Source organism: Clinocottus analis, unplaced genomic scaffold (genome assembly GCF_023055335.1).
Source record: "Clinocottus analis isolate CAN_PGR_092001 unplaced genomic scaffold, fCliAna1.0.p SCAF_21, whole genome shotgun sequence".
Taxonomy (NCBI): Eukaryota; Metazoa; Chordata; class Actinopteri; order Perciformes; family Cottidae; genus Clinocottus; species Clinocottus analis.
Genome location: NW_027175943.1, coordinates 5,618,046 through 5,632,691, shown reverse-complemented (window position 1 = coordinate 5,632,691; position 14,646 = coordinate 5,618,046). Strand labels below are relative to the sequence as shown.

The 14,646-nt window shown below is 43.4% G+C and overlaps 3 protein-coding genes across 3 annotated transcripts; 2 read left to right on the top strand and 1 right to left on the bottom strand.

Moving 5' to 3' along the window:
- Positions 1–1,307: 1,307 nt before the first annotated feature.
- Positions 1,308–5,368, top strand: LOC137792379 (transmembrane protein 272). Its single transcript, XM_068588042.1, has 5 exons — positions 1,308–1,394; positions 3,254–3,339; positions 3,450–3,500; positions 3,620–3,826; positions 4,592–5,368. The coding sequence occupies exons 2-5, from the start codon at positions 3,276–3,278 to the stop codon at positions 4,798–4,800; spliced, it is 531 nt and encodes a 176-aa protein (XP_068444143.1). The 5' UTR covers positions 1,308–1,394; positions 3,254–3,275; the 3' UTR covers positions 4,801–5,368.
- A 1,576-nt stretch (positions 5,369–6,944) lies between these two features.
- Positions 6,945–8,267, top strand: LOC137792580 (transmembrane protein 272-like). The gene is made up of 5 exons (XM_068588313.1): positions 6,945–7,015; positions 7,112–7,153; positions 7,270–7,449; positions 8,002–8,045; positions 8,112–8,267. The coding sequence occupies exons 1-5, from the start codon at positions 6,958–6,960 to the stop codon at positions 8,265–8,267; spliced, it is 480 nt and encodes a 159-aa protein (XP_068444414.1). The 5' UTR covers positions 6,945–6,957.
- A 491-nt stretch (positions 8,268–8,758) lies between these two features.
- Positions 8,759–14,300, bottom strand: pcolceb (procollagen C-endopeptidase enhancer b). The gene is made up of 9 exons (XM_068588004.1): positions 14,215–14,300; positions 12,915–13,023; positions 12,493–12,751; positions 12,039–12,163; positions 10,958–11,094; positions 10,173–10,822; positions 9,976–10,056; positions 9,674–9,844; positions 8,759–9,088 (listed from the first exon to the last, which is right to left on the bottom strand). Exons 1-9 carry the CDS (start codon positions 14,298–14,300, stop codon positions 8,958–8,960), a joined length of 1,749 nt encoding a protein of 582 aa, XP_068444105.1. The 3' UTR covers positions 8,759–8,957.
- Positions 14,301–14,646: the final 346 nt, after the last annotated feature.

The window sequence follows — 14,646 nt, the reverse complement described above, 5'->3', positions numbered from 1 at the left end:
GCTTCTTATTTCTTCACAATTAAACAACATGCACTATTAAAGTGTCTTAAAATACATGACAATGCAACTGTTATGTTTACTTATCATTGGGTAAAGCCAAAGAATCAACAGACATGTTGCATCTTAAGATATTTTGAGTTATTCATTTCATGACATCGACTCACAAAGACAAAAAATACAACATTGACAACATATATATTTAAATACGTTCGAACTTTTTGGTTATATGGAGATAAAACTGCAACATTACTGCGGCTGAAAACAATCAGCTTCTGTCTGTGACCACACCTTTGTGAATGCAAACTGTGAAGATAAAGAGCTCCTTTCAACTCTATCTGTTGTCATTTGCCAGTATTTGATTACCGGAGTTATGTTTGAGTGCCGCGTTTGAAAGTATGCTTAAAGTACCACGACCTGCTCTATGTTGTTAACGGATGTACAGCATGTGTGTTTAGGAGTCCTCATGTTTTGTACTTTTGTCCAAATACTCTGTGACACCTTAGTTTTATTCATCTATTCGACCTGCATTCGATGCACGGCCTTTTCTTCATTCCCAGAAGTCCCTGTCACCAACAGCCCCTGACAACTCGAGGCCTGTTGTTTTTCCAATTTAAATCTATTGGCTTCGTTGGTAGTTCCCAACCTTCCACGTGTAATTGTTCATGTGTGACAACTCACCACAGGGAATAGCCGTGATGTGTAAATAAGCTTAAATAAGCACAACAGACATGTATGTGTTTTCATGCTGTCTTCTTTAATTTTCTTGCCCTCAGTTTAGGAATCACTGCTTTAAACATGCACTTAAAAAAAATAATAACAAAGAATACAACTTACATGTGGTCGACAGATGTTTGTAACGAAATATCTGTTTTTGGAAAGTATATTAGTGTGTTTACAACAATACTTCAGTACACATTTTGTGCACTTTACTTTATACATCCTCTACATTTCACAGGGGGATATTGTAGCTCCTTGTTTCTCCACCACATTTATCTGACAGCTTTGAATGACTTTTCAGTTCAAGTTTTACACATAAAACCTCTAATGAATTGCGAAAGTGATTTATTAGGGTTTAACTCTCACAATACGAACTGTGATGGCTGAGCTTTACCTGCTCTTCAACAATAACATATCATAAAAATACCATTAACTGTCTGCTGCCTGACGAGAACCTTTTCTTTTATTTAGCCTCATCTAATATGTCTTTGTCGACGACCACCGAATAAAATAGTCGACACTGTTTAGCTCATTATGCGTGAGAGCGCGTGAGCTGAGCGCGTGACCGCGCGCTCCGGGCTCGCGCGCTCCCGAGAGGTGGAGGCTTGGCATCTCACGAGGCGCGGTCCGGCTGTCACACCAGCGGAGGGAAGGAAGGTGAAGAAACTCAGTCACAGGTAAGTGTCGGAGGATTAAAAGCAACAAACCGTGACTTACCCGCGCATTACACAGCTGCTCACACTCTTTTTTTCGCGGTTACTTTCGCCTTTTTAACGCTCTCAGACTCACACAAGTGGACTTGCTGTCGGTGCTTCAACCGTGCGGGGTGGAGGACATTTCACGTTAAAAGGCGTTTTCTTTTTTCTTTTTTTCAGGTTTGACAGCTTTCTGTCTCGCGTGAACCAAAAGTTTTATGCATGTGCTTTTTTTAAAAAAGAGTTTGAGTCGTAATTCTGATACTAAAGTCCCGTCTGTTGTGTGTTTTTGTGTGGCAGTGCGTCCACACAACTGTCTCGTGGTGACTATTGGTCGAACTGGCTTTGGTGGGAATGCAGTCAGACCTCTTGTTCTTTTGGCACGCAAGTCATGTGTGAACGTAACTGTGTGCAGAGACTGACGTTATACAAATGCAAGGCTCTCTCAGAGAGATTTATCCCCATTTACAGCAGCTTTATGCACTGTTTGTCTAATATTTTGAGACTATAGAATGCCTTAAACATGTGTTCATCATTTGGGTAAATAAAGATAAGCAGGAACCTTCCCAGAGGACAAGAAACTTTTTTGAGGAACTCATTGCATCTCACCCTCACAATCCAAATTAAGGCCAACAAAAGACCCTGATCTGGAGGAACTGTCGTACTTCCTGACAGGATGTGGTTTGCAGAAATGACTGCAGCTGATAAGGGTTTTTCTTTTTCCAACGTGTATTTGAAATGAAACTAATAATCTAATCTTCACAGGAGTTGAAGGAAGCTTTTATAGTTCTTTAAGAAGAAGTCACATGACTTGGATTAACAGGAACCTCTTGGCTCGAGTTGAAAAAAACAAATAATTACACTCTAAGCGTCTACAGCGTCTTCATCATTCTGAAACTGTAACACATATTTCTAAGTAACACAACACATGGGTATGAATCTGGTGTAAACAGCATTATAATCTTGGAACCGTGTCAATACTCTTGTTATAGAGTTTATATAATAAATGCGTAGCTGACCAGTCAGAGAGATTAATTGGAGACACAAAGTTTAAGGTAATTTTTTTATCTAAAGCCTAAAAGATTCACGTCACTACATCTTGTGTAGCCAGTGGTGGACACTCATAATTAAAAGTTGCATGAAAAGTAAATTGAGTTGTGGGTAAATGAACTGACCCATGAGGCGATCACTCTCATGAGCAGCCACGAGTACGTGTGAGGTGTCCTTAAAAACTCACAATGTCTTAAACATGAGCTGAACAGAAATACAATCATATCTCGCTCACTTCTTTGAGTAATTTCCGTAAAGGTTTAAAGTGAAACTCCATGTTTTATTACACATCTAATTCAGTTTACTCATCGTGAGGCGTACGACTCTGTGAAAACACATCACGAGTCTCATGTGACTCTGGAAGGGAGCAGTCGTAAACATGAATAAAAATAACCCTGATGATGTCATAGTGATGTCATCGGGGTTATCCGGGGTGACTTGAGGGTTACATATTTTGGTGTGGCGTTTGAAAGGAGCGGGCTTTCAACAGGCGGCAGGGCTCGAATGAGAGACGCTTCCCAGTTCATTATGGGAAATGGAGTGTAATCCAAAAAGGAGTCTTTGACTGCGTCAACTTGGGACTAATTCATTAAAAGCGCTCCTGTAACATTGTCAGATCAGGATGGAAAGTAAAAAAAAAAAGAATGAAAGAATAATCTTGTCACCTTATGTTAACATTCTTAAAACCTTTGTCTTCTTCTTGTCTTCTGGCTGATAACGATCCCTTTGAATGAAATGTCAGGTTTCAGCGTCCAGAAGTCTCCATCTCATCTCTTTATCTTCCTCTGCAGGTGAGCGACCCCGCTACTGATAATGTCGAACACTCGCCTCATTCGACACATCCGCAGCCGTCCGAAACCCCCAACCCCGATTCTCGGTGAGAGCAACTGAATCTCGCACGTTCCTGTTGTAGTTTCATTTAGTTTTCATTATCTACATAAAGGAAGTGTCCACACCTTCATCTTAATGTTTTCCTTCTTCCTGCAGTGTGTTCAAAGTTGGCATTATGTGTCATACCCATTGCTCAGATTGTCATGGGTGAGTCAGCGAGTCACGTGCACTGACATTTAGTTCTGGTTTTTGTTTCAAAAGTCTGAATTGATCAGCAGTAAATGAAAAGGCAACTAATCTCCGGCCGTCGACCACGTGTCCTTCAGGTGCGGTGCATCTGGACGACTGTCCGCGGCAGCGCTACATCCCCATCTATTTGATCGTGGCGGGAGTCTTCGGACTGACGCTGTCGGCGCTCGCCTGCCTGCCCTGCGCCGAAACGCCCGAAGACGGCGCCTCAACCCCGCTCAGTCGGGTCTGCGCGACCTGGAACTCGTTGACGTCCTGCTTCCTCTTCTGCTGGTTTATAGCCGGTGAGTTTAAACCGACCGACGAGCTCGCGGGGAGGAGAGCGTGACCCAAAGACGGTGTGACATCCAGACTATCTGACGTTTTCCCAGAGCCAGGAGAAATACTTGTGCCTGATTGTTTCCGGTTGTTTCTCTTTGCCTCCATTTTGTTTTTGTCTTTGTTTTAGCAGGCTTTATAACTTCCATGTCCTCCAATTTGGAGGCTCTCCAGGCTGCAATTCAACTCATTTAAGTGCACCGGTTGTAGTACCACGTGTTGGCCACTAGATGTCCATCTACGCCTTCGAGAGATCCCCCTGCCTTTTGAGGATCGACAGGGCAAGCGTACATGTAAAGGGAATTAAAACCATATCTTGTAAATGAGGATGCTGAAAGGAGACACAGTCCTTCAGTTCTCAAAAAAGCACATCTTAAGAAAAAAACGTTTATGATGCAACTCTTGAAAGATTTTATGGGCTGAATTTCACCCGGATCTCCTCATGAATACGTGGCACTGTGTGGCGCCATGAGCTATTTATTCTTCCCTCAGGTCATGTCATCCCTCTACTTTCATCTCTTCAAATGAAGCCCCAAAAGTATTGACACTGCGCAACACAATTGTCTTGAATAAGCTCAAAGTTGGCTCAAACATCTGCAATAAAATAAACATATTTGGGCGTAGAGGACTGTCATCCTCATGTATCCTATATATTAACATACAGGGTAATAATGTATGTGAATGGGATTGAATAGAAGCAGCATATTTATCCTCTTCTCTTTCCTGCCTAGGTAATGTGTGGATATACTCTATATACAAGCCCAACTACATCAAGAACGCAACAAGTTTGGATCCTTACTGCGACCGGAGCCTCTACCTGTTTGCCTTCTGGACCACCACCTTGATCTACATCATCCTGGGTCTGTTCCTGTTCGGCGGCTGCTGCGTCCTCTTCTGCTTTTACCTGTGCGGCCGAGCCGACGCAGACGACGACGTCTAGAGACCGACGAGCCGACGAGGAGACGGGGAGCGTCCGACGAGGCCGTCAATGGTTGATTTATTGCGACACAGGACTAATATGTTTCATCTTGACGCCTGCCATGTCTCGTGGTGGCACTTCTCGTCGCGGCAGCCTCGTTGTGATACACACTTATCTCCAATATGCTGGAGATTCATACTGATCACCAATAAGTCTGGAGGTTTTTATCGATGCAGTGCCTTTTTCTACTGCACTGCAGTCTGTCTGGAGGAACCCTCGCTCGCATCCAGTTAAGATACAAGACATGTATTGTTGACTTGTTCATCCAAGAATCAGGCTTAAACTTAATACAGGATAATATGAGAAAATGTCTGTTCGAAGTGAGTTCATTTTTCCTTTCTAATCTGTGTACCATTATATGCTACATCTATCCCATCATGGACTTTAATAGTCAATGATTTCTAATGGAGCGGAAGCCAATTTAAGATACTTTATGACGCCTGATGCAGTGGTACGTTTACAGGGGGAACCATTATTTTGTTATGCTTCTCTTTTTTGCCTCCTTCATTTAACATTGAATCACAACTGATCCAACTGTATCACTATATATATATATATATATATATATATATATAATCAAAGTATATAACACAATTAAGATTACATACTGTATATTTAACGTGACGCAATCAGAGATACATTGCATTTTGTAACCTGAAAAGTCTATTAAAAGAGAAAGAAACTTGGACATGTGTAATATGGAAACTGTATTTTAAGGAAACCTGAGCTGTGATGTCTGACCTCAGGCTGTTCAACCACAAGACGTGCTTCATCTGACGAGGATCACTGAGCTTACTAAGATGGAGAGAAATAAGGAGAAGTTGTTTCTTCATAAAATGAAAGTAGCTTTTTTTTATGGCTGTTTCCACCAAACAATCCAACGGAGTAATCATTATGTTGTATTAATGTATTGTCTATTAGCTTGAAATTATGGGAACCATGAAGAAGGAAATGCCAATACAAGAAAAAAACTTCTCAAAGCTGCTGATGAGCAGGTTATTCTACTCGGTATGATGAGTGCAAATGGACTTCTTTATCCAGATGTCACCAGCTCATACAATACTTGCCAAAAATATGATTATTCTAATTTGTCAATTATGGAGCACAAACCTGAGCCCTTCTGTGTTTTTTTTATTTTTGGTGTCGTTTACTTTGCACTGATTTGCACCTTGACAATCAGGTCTGGATTCACACAAAAACTATATATTTGGATCATTTTCCAAGAGACATAGAGGAATGACGTGATATATTTTCTTCATATCTCATACCTCCATGGTGGGTTCTGACTCAAAAAGTTATGATGAAAGTTATTCAAGTCAAATCCCTTTTATATTTGTACTTTTATGGCTAAAGGAGACATAAAAAAAAAATGGAAAGCTGAAAAGTCTGTTAAGATACCTTCCCCAAAAAGATTTAGGTTGTTGGACAAGACCAAAAACAAAAGGACCGATTTGTGAAGCGTCACATGATCAAAAGATTAATGCTGATGCACTGGAGTTTACTGCATGACTTTCGCTACTAATTAACGGACCAAACGGGAACCGATTACAGGCATCAAGAAAAAAAGAGAGGCTAAAGCAGGAAGTTGAGACGGGCAACTTCCTGTCTTCCACACCTCAAGTGAACCGCCTCTAACCTTCAGAGGTCACAGCAGTCTGGCCGTCAGGGAGGAGAGACACCGAGGAGATACTCGCCCTCACGGAGAGGTATGAAACGACATAACTGATTAATGTATCACTGTTTCCATGATTGATTGGCCTGCCTTATTGTTTTATCAACATAAATACTAGTTTTGATAGATGTGTTTCATTGATATTTAGCTGGGGAATTATTTTTTTTTGTCTTTATACTAGATTGTATGCCAACCACTGTATTCTTGCTGTTACTTTTCTTGCTGATAAAATAATTGCAGCATCATAAATCTTGCCATTTATTGTTTGGAAAGTAGGTTACAGTGAGTTTGTTAGGCTAGTATAGTTTAGTATAGCATAGTAAATATATTCCACCACTATAGATTGAATTTCCTCACAGCTTTGGGCATACAGACTGTTGCACAGCACAGCTCATGTGTGTGTCTTCCCTTTGACCCTCTGCCGCTTAGCTTTATCACAACACACAATGTCAGGGAGTGACGGACGCATCTTCCGACCGACGAAACCTCCAGCAGCAACATTAGGTGAGAATGGAAGTGTGTAGAAGTCATGCACCCTTGTGTTTCTTATTGGATTAACTTCATCACATGCATAAACCATCCCGCCCTGTCTTCCCTCAGAATGTAGCCAGGTTATTACGAGCATCATACACCTCGTAATAGGTAAGTGAATCGAAAGCAAATTTTGAAGGGATGTTTTTTTTTTTGGTGGATTGCGATAACTGCCGATACAATGAAGTAGACGAGGCCAGTGAAGGGATACGCCCTGTGTGATACAGGCGCGGTGTACCTAAATGAGTGCCCGAGGCAGCCCTACATCCCCATCTATCTGCTGGTCTTGGGAGTCGTCTGCCTGCTGATGACCGTCTTCGTCCTGCCCTGCTGTGACCGCCCCGAGATTTACAGCAAGATCTGGATCTGCTTCGTGTATTTCTTCGTCTTCTGCTGGTTCATCGCTGGTAAGCTGAAAGAATGGAGTGGTACCGTCTAGTAAACGCACAATCAATGCACTAACACGGTTGGTTTAAAACTCCGCTATCAGTCAAATGACTCGATGATGTGAAAAGGTGTTGCTTGCAGCTTTTTCGCTTTTTTTTATAGCTCTTTTTCATTGATTTGTGATCTTTTCCGCAAGATCGACCTGTGTAACTATTTGCTATAAATGTGTGTGTTTTAGCCTAAAATGTTTGTGAAGTGTCCACTGACATGATAGATGATACAAATTTCTAAAGAAATAATGAAGTGTTGAGGAGTGACTGAAAAATGAATGAAAGCAACTTTAGATTTTCAAAAAAGCTCAAAAGGCTACCTGCCTGCTGCCAAACGAAAAGGCCGCCGACTAGCTTCTGAACATAGTGGGGCATTTAGCTTAGGTTCGAGGTATTCCTCTCTAAAATTGGTGGAGACCAAAGTAGAGCTGAAAGAAGTGTGAACCAGGTGGCCTCCACACGACAGAGCATGTTTTTACTTCTGTAGAAAGAAATGATTCTCTTTGGCTTTTTTTCCTCTAGGAAATGTGTGGATTTACTCCATCTATGAACCCAACTACAACAAGGCAGGATCCAGCACGGATCCCCACTACAACAAGACAGAATCCAGCATGGATCCCCACTACAACAAGACAGGATCCAGCATGGATAGCTACTGCAACAAGACACTCTACATGTTTGCTTTCTGGAGCACCAACCTGGCCTACATCCTGCTGGGCTTCACCATGTTCATTAGCTGCTGCACATACTGCTGCACATACTTCCTGTTAGATGGACAGGAAACATGATAGAAAGTCATCGTGCGCAAAATCCCCTTAAGCAGCAGCATCACTGGGTTTATTTGAAATGCCTTTTGTCATCCCAGAAATATTGTAGGTAACACAGTATAACACTTAATATGTCACGTTTACTCGAAAATTCATAACTTTGTAAACTTTGTGTTCGCAAACGATGTGAAATGCCTGAATTCTGGTTACACTTTAACGTGTGTTCCTTTCCGCATGACGTCCAATCCACTGCCTCTATCACAGGTGAACAACAACATTAATTGCACATCACTTGCAACCACGATGTGCTCCATATAGAGGTTAGAATCACAAAGGATATCGCACGAATGATATTACAGCACAAACATGCCCATAAAGTAAGAGCAATTTGCCCTTTTTCTTAATCCGATTGCAGTTGTCCATGCGGCAACTTTGTGCCAAATGTATGCACATCACCTAAGTTGAATATCTGCAAATAGTACAGTAAAGCATTTCACCTATGATCCCCATACCCGCCTGCTCACCTGCTCCTGAATCTTTTATCACAGAAATGTTATAATTTACATACAAAATATTGCATTGCATTGTATAAAAAAAAGAAATTAGGCTTGGATATTACTTATAATAGTTTCACTCTTTTTGTTAAGGTACATGTTTTTTAGAGAGATAGTCCGGCTTGTCCATCATGCGTTGGTGGGCGGGGCTTAAACGTCAGCACGGCTTGCGCAGGAGGTTGGCCAGTGCTTTGGCGTGGACGGGCTTGTAGAGAAGACTGAAGCTGGAGGGGCTCAGCAGGCCTTTGCCCTGAGCGTCGACTTTTCCCATCAACACGTAGTTCCGGCCTGAACAAGAAAAATAAGTTGTCCGAATTTGTCAAATACTGGGTCATGGATTAAATGAATGGACATGACTGAAATAATATACTCTTTATGTAATAGTTATGCATGGCAATGATTACTTCATAGAGGAATCAAACAAAGTCCCAAATCAATTTGTAATGAAATACTTGACTATATTCTTCTAGTTCTGCTTTTAATGACTGGGATATATTGGTGAAATAAAGAATCACATCGTCTGCATACAATGTGCTTTTTCATAGTGCATTAGCCAAAATGATGTACTGCTGCTATTTTATATAGCACCATTTTATTTTATTCTTGCCTTTTATAATACTACAGATTATATATTATATAACATATATATTATTTTCAGGAATTGGTAATTGGTTGATTTCTGATCTGAACATTTAGTGTTATGACTAAAATTGTAAGCTATTGCATTCATGAAGTCAGGTATTCGTGTGAACTATCAAGTATTTCACAGTTGGACACATTTAATTTCAGTCAGTACAAATGTTTGTCTGTGTGTGTGTGTGTGTGTGTGTGTGTGTGTAATATCCAGAGACAGACAAAGGCTGTAAATTGTACCTTTGATTAGCCCGGGGCATCTCTTGCAGGTGGAGTTCAGTGTGACCGACATGATGGGCCCTAACTTGGTGATGTTCAGTCTTCCCGCCTTATAGGCCTTGATTAGGGAAACCTCAACTGTCGCTGAGCCCCTCGGACCGGGGGTCAAAGACGTAATCTTACCCGTAATCACTGAAAGAGAGAGAGGACTATAAGAACAGGGTTTACATGGTATTTCTTACGAATGATGCACCAAATATTGTGAAGAATTCATGAAGTCACAGACGTGTTCTGAAGACCAGGGGGTAGCCGACGTGACTCACCAAAGTCCTGAGGGCAGAAGCTGGACTGGAGCGTTCCCGTCCTCTTACAGGCTTTTGTACACAGCGGGTTCAGCGGTAAGGCTAAAGAAAACGCACACGGCAAGAAACACGGGCTAAGCACATTGAACTGCTGCTCGTGTACACACATTAAAGCAAAGTGCAGATTGTTACCTTAAAAATCAGTTACTTCCACTCACGTTTTTTGCTCACAAAAGGCTTCTTTGTGACCGTCTTGCTTACTCCAGGCTTAAGTGTGACTTTAGGCTTCATCTTCGGTTTGGCTGTTGGTTTAACTCCGCTCTTAGAAGTTGGCTTCACTGGTTTGACGCCAGGTCTGAAGGTGGGTTTGGTCTTCAGTGCCGGCTTACGTGTGGGTTTAGCTTTGATGCTTGGTTTGAGTGTCTTAATAATCTTAGGTTTAGGTGTAGGTTTAGTTTTAGGTGTAAATCCAGGTTTACGTGAGGGTTTTTTAACAGGTGCTTTGGGTGTGGGTTTAGCTGGTTTAGCTGGTTTGGGTTTCGCCGTTTTGGGTTTAGCCGTGGGCTTGACGATTGGTTTGCGTGGTGGAGGTTTCAGTGGTATCTTCACCAGTGGTTTTTTGGCCGGTTTCGTGGTGGGTTTCGGACCAGGCCTGGGTTTGGGGGTCGGTTTGGCCGGTCTGCTTGGCTTCACGACTGCTCTTTGTGGAATTGAGGTCGTCTGAGGTCCGTAGATGAAGTCTCCTCCGGTCGTGGCCGCCCGAGAGCCGCGGGGCACGCTGTTGTAGTGGGCCATGAAGCCATCTGAGGTCACGCTGAGGTCGGAGACGAACTGGACAAGGAGCTCGTTCCCGTTTGTCACTATTGTTCTGTGCAAGGGATGACGAAATCAGAGAGGAAGAAAAAAAGGACAGGGGGAGGATTAGCAAAGGGCAGAACGCAGCTGCAAGCCTACGTCTTTGAAAATGCCCTTTTCGTTCCCCATTTCTGATCAGCAATCTCACCCCGGTGACCTGTCTCCGCAGAATTTCCCAATCCTCCGTGAGTTATCCCTCTCTCCCCCGTTAAACAAGGCCACATAGTCGTAGCGACAGTACGTGTCGGGCTCCAAGTCCAGCTTCACAAACTTCACCTCGATCACCTGGGGAAGAGAACACACGAAACACGCCAGTACAAACTATGACATTCATGACTGGGAATGAATTATGTGAGCCGGTATATTCCCGACGAGCTTTCATGAGTCCACCACAGTACAGACACACAGTACAGTAGGTGGTGGTGCTGGTGGAGGAGAAGGGCCAGGCTTCTGAAAGACAGAAGGGCATTTACTCTCTCCCTCGCGCTCGCTTCCTTCCCTCTTTCCTTACTTTCAATCTTTTGGCTCACGAGAGCACACCTTCAGGCAACTCAATGAAGCCTTTCATTTGAACTTCGTCACAGGGAAGCTGTCACACACTCACACACACACCTACGCCACATCAGGAACCGGAGGTTTAACATTTCCTTGTGACGGGCCCCTTAACTGCTATTTTCATTTCTCCTCTCCTCCTGCATCCACTAGCCTTATGTAACACACCTTAGCTTTAAGTCAATCTCAAATATAATGACACTGTTTTGATATTTTTCTGCTTGTCTAATGAGGAGAAAAACCCTTCTACCCTCTTTTCTATTTACCCGATGTTCTGTCCCTTTCAAACATTCAACATTTGAACCCATCATCTAAATTACAACATTCAGCATTGGTGAGAAACCGTTGTCGTGCTGTTGAGTTTGTATTCAACGAGGAAAGTAGAGGCGAACTAGCCTAGCTACTTAGCCTAGCGTGCAAACATTAGCGCTGATTCTCGCATCACATTACTCACCAAAATATCCTGCCATCTAAAGCACACTAATGTCAGAGTATCACTGCAGGACAATTTATACAATTTGATTGTCTTCTTTTTGCTGGTACAATTTAAAAAAAACCTAAATTAACTGATTTAAATTAATTCGATTCATTTGTGACATTCTGAAATGTCCCCCTTTTAAAGTGAACGTTTTATCCACAACTGGTGAGAAACACAAAGTGCAGAACAATAGGCTTACATTGTTTGGTTCTACAGAGATGTGCCAGGAGCAGCTGATGCCTGCTGGGTAATTAGAGTTGGGCCAGTTGGGCGTCTTCACAGAGCCCTGCGCTTTAGTCAGACGTCCTCCACAGAACTGGTGCTCTATGGGAATAAAAAAGAATAAATACTAAATCCCCAGATTGTCCTTTCATACTGTATTCAAGCATTTATGCTGCGGGTGCATCTGTAAACTGATTTTTAGCTCAATTATGTCATTTGTGATTCTTTTTTGCTAGTAACCTGAATTGTTTTCATAAACCTGGCTGATTCTTTTGCGATTTATTACTCCAGAGATGCTTGTGTCGCTCTTTCTGAGCATGAACAAACATGAATACTGCCTTCGATCACCAGAAAATCACTGAATTTCACCCCGTAGTTCATCTAGTTCTTTGTGGATCTTTCTGTGTTTGTGAGATGACTTGCCCCCCCACCTTCCATGTGGGGTTTCCCTGCGCTGAAGGCGGCGAGGAAGCCTCGTCCTCCGGTGCCCTCGTCTGACACCATCTCCAGCATCATGGTGTTGGAGGTGGCGATGACGGCGCCGGGCCGGAACGTCCCGCAGAACCGACCCATCTTCTGCACCAAGCGGGTGTGACCGTTGTAGACGTCCAGGTAGTCGTAGCGGCAGGTGGGGTCGGCCTCCATGTCGAAGAGGCGGAAAGACAGCATCACCACGTGACCCTCTGGGACCTGTAGGGGGCGACAGGTGAACGCTTTGAGGAAAGACTGCCAGACGAAAGATGAATGAATTGTCTTTTCTGTTCGATGCGTAATCTGTCGATAATGACAGCAGCCACGTTGGCGCACGTTCCCTTTGGCTTCACGGTGTAGTGATTCCTAAAATGTGACTCACAGTGATGTACCAGGTGCATTTGCTGTTGGGTTTGTAGGGACTGGGGAATCCTTCACTGGCCACGATGCCGGAGTCTGTGACCAGGTGGCCTCCGCATTGGAAGACGGGCCTAAAAAATCAGAATCACACAACCGCCATCGACTACATTTAATATTTCACGCGCTGCACTGGGAGAAAACACGGCTTTACTAAGAGTATTGAGGCAGAACGCACACACACACACACACTACTACACACATGCTGAAAACCACAGTGGCACAGTCTGTCTCTGTGCTCTGACTTGGGAGGTTCCCAATGAACTCCCCTGATTTGTGTTTTGACCAAAACGTTGGTGAAACCAAGCCAGGGAGACCGTCAACGCACCGTATGTGTAACGTGAGCTCTCTCCACACGCCGACCGGCCCCACAAGAAAGTCGTCGGTCGACGTAACAGGTCTTTACTTTCAACACGGGAGGTTTGGTGAAAACGCAGATCAAAGCAGGGCGAGCCGCGACTTTTAATTTTGCAGCAGACTCATTAATTTAGTCGTTGGCTGCTGTTGTCAGCCCGTCTCCTCTGCAGAGTCTGCCGCGTTTGATCATCAAACTTTGGCTCCGTGGCTCAATTTTTGTTGTTTTGTGCTTGTTTCTTGGGAAAAAAAAAGAGGCCAAAAATGAATCATCGTTTATACATTGCTGTGGACACCGACTGGTTAACAGTCACTTTTTCTTTTTCTATCATAATCTTTAGGCCCACGTTGTGTGTCTTGGGATACTGTAAGGCCACATTTGGCCAAAAATAAATAAACAGTGGCGTCCCTCCCTTCTGACCCTCTGGAGCTGGACAGCCCACAGGCATTTGTTTGTCCCTCATGTTCAATTTACTCCCCATATGTGTGTGCAAGCGTAGCAACAGCAGTGTAAATAACAGGCTCGACGAGCATTTCCAAAAATGAAATTCAACATTTCCTGAGCCCAAAACTCCGCGTTTAGAAGATGAAAGTCTGATTTTACACATTCGGCCAGTCAAATCACTGCATCTGTCGCAGCATGCTGTCAATTTGCGTGTTTACGGGACGCCAACCACATCTTCTGAACCCTGCAACCTTCTATTTCGACTGCACTTTCTATAATCATAATACTGCAACCAGGAGAGGGAGAAGAAGAAAAAAAATCACACATAGTGTTTAATCTCGACAGATGTGGGCCTGAAAACGACATGCCACATGTGCACAAGCAGGAAAACAAATGCACAAGAGGGACATTGATAGCCATGGAGTTGGCACACATGCCCGTGATATATCTAAAATCTGCCACTGACCTGGAGAAGTTGCTCTGGCTCTGAGCTTCAGTCCATCCCAGTGTCAGGATGACAAGAAGGCACACAGTCCACACCCTGTCCTCCATCCTGCTGTCCTTGGTGTTAGGAAAAGACGGGAGAGGAGAAGACGAGGAAGGAGGGAGACGCCGGAGTGGAGGCGTGGAGAGAGGCAAGTATCAAAAGGGGGAGGGGCGAGGAGGGAAGTGGACATGATGGGCGAGGAGAAGGTGTGTTATTGAGGGAAGGAGAAGAAAGGAAAAAGGCAAATTAATGTGAAAATGAGAGGACAGAAGGGCTGTTTGATAGAGGTTAACAGGGAGAACATTAACTACGCTGACTCACGGCCAAAAGCAATGTACACAGTTCAAAGTACAGTGTGCTTGTTGTGTTCCAGCTCTGTGTTGTTGTTGAACAGGTAGGGCAATGGAGTAC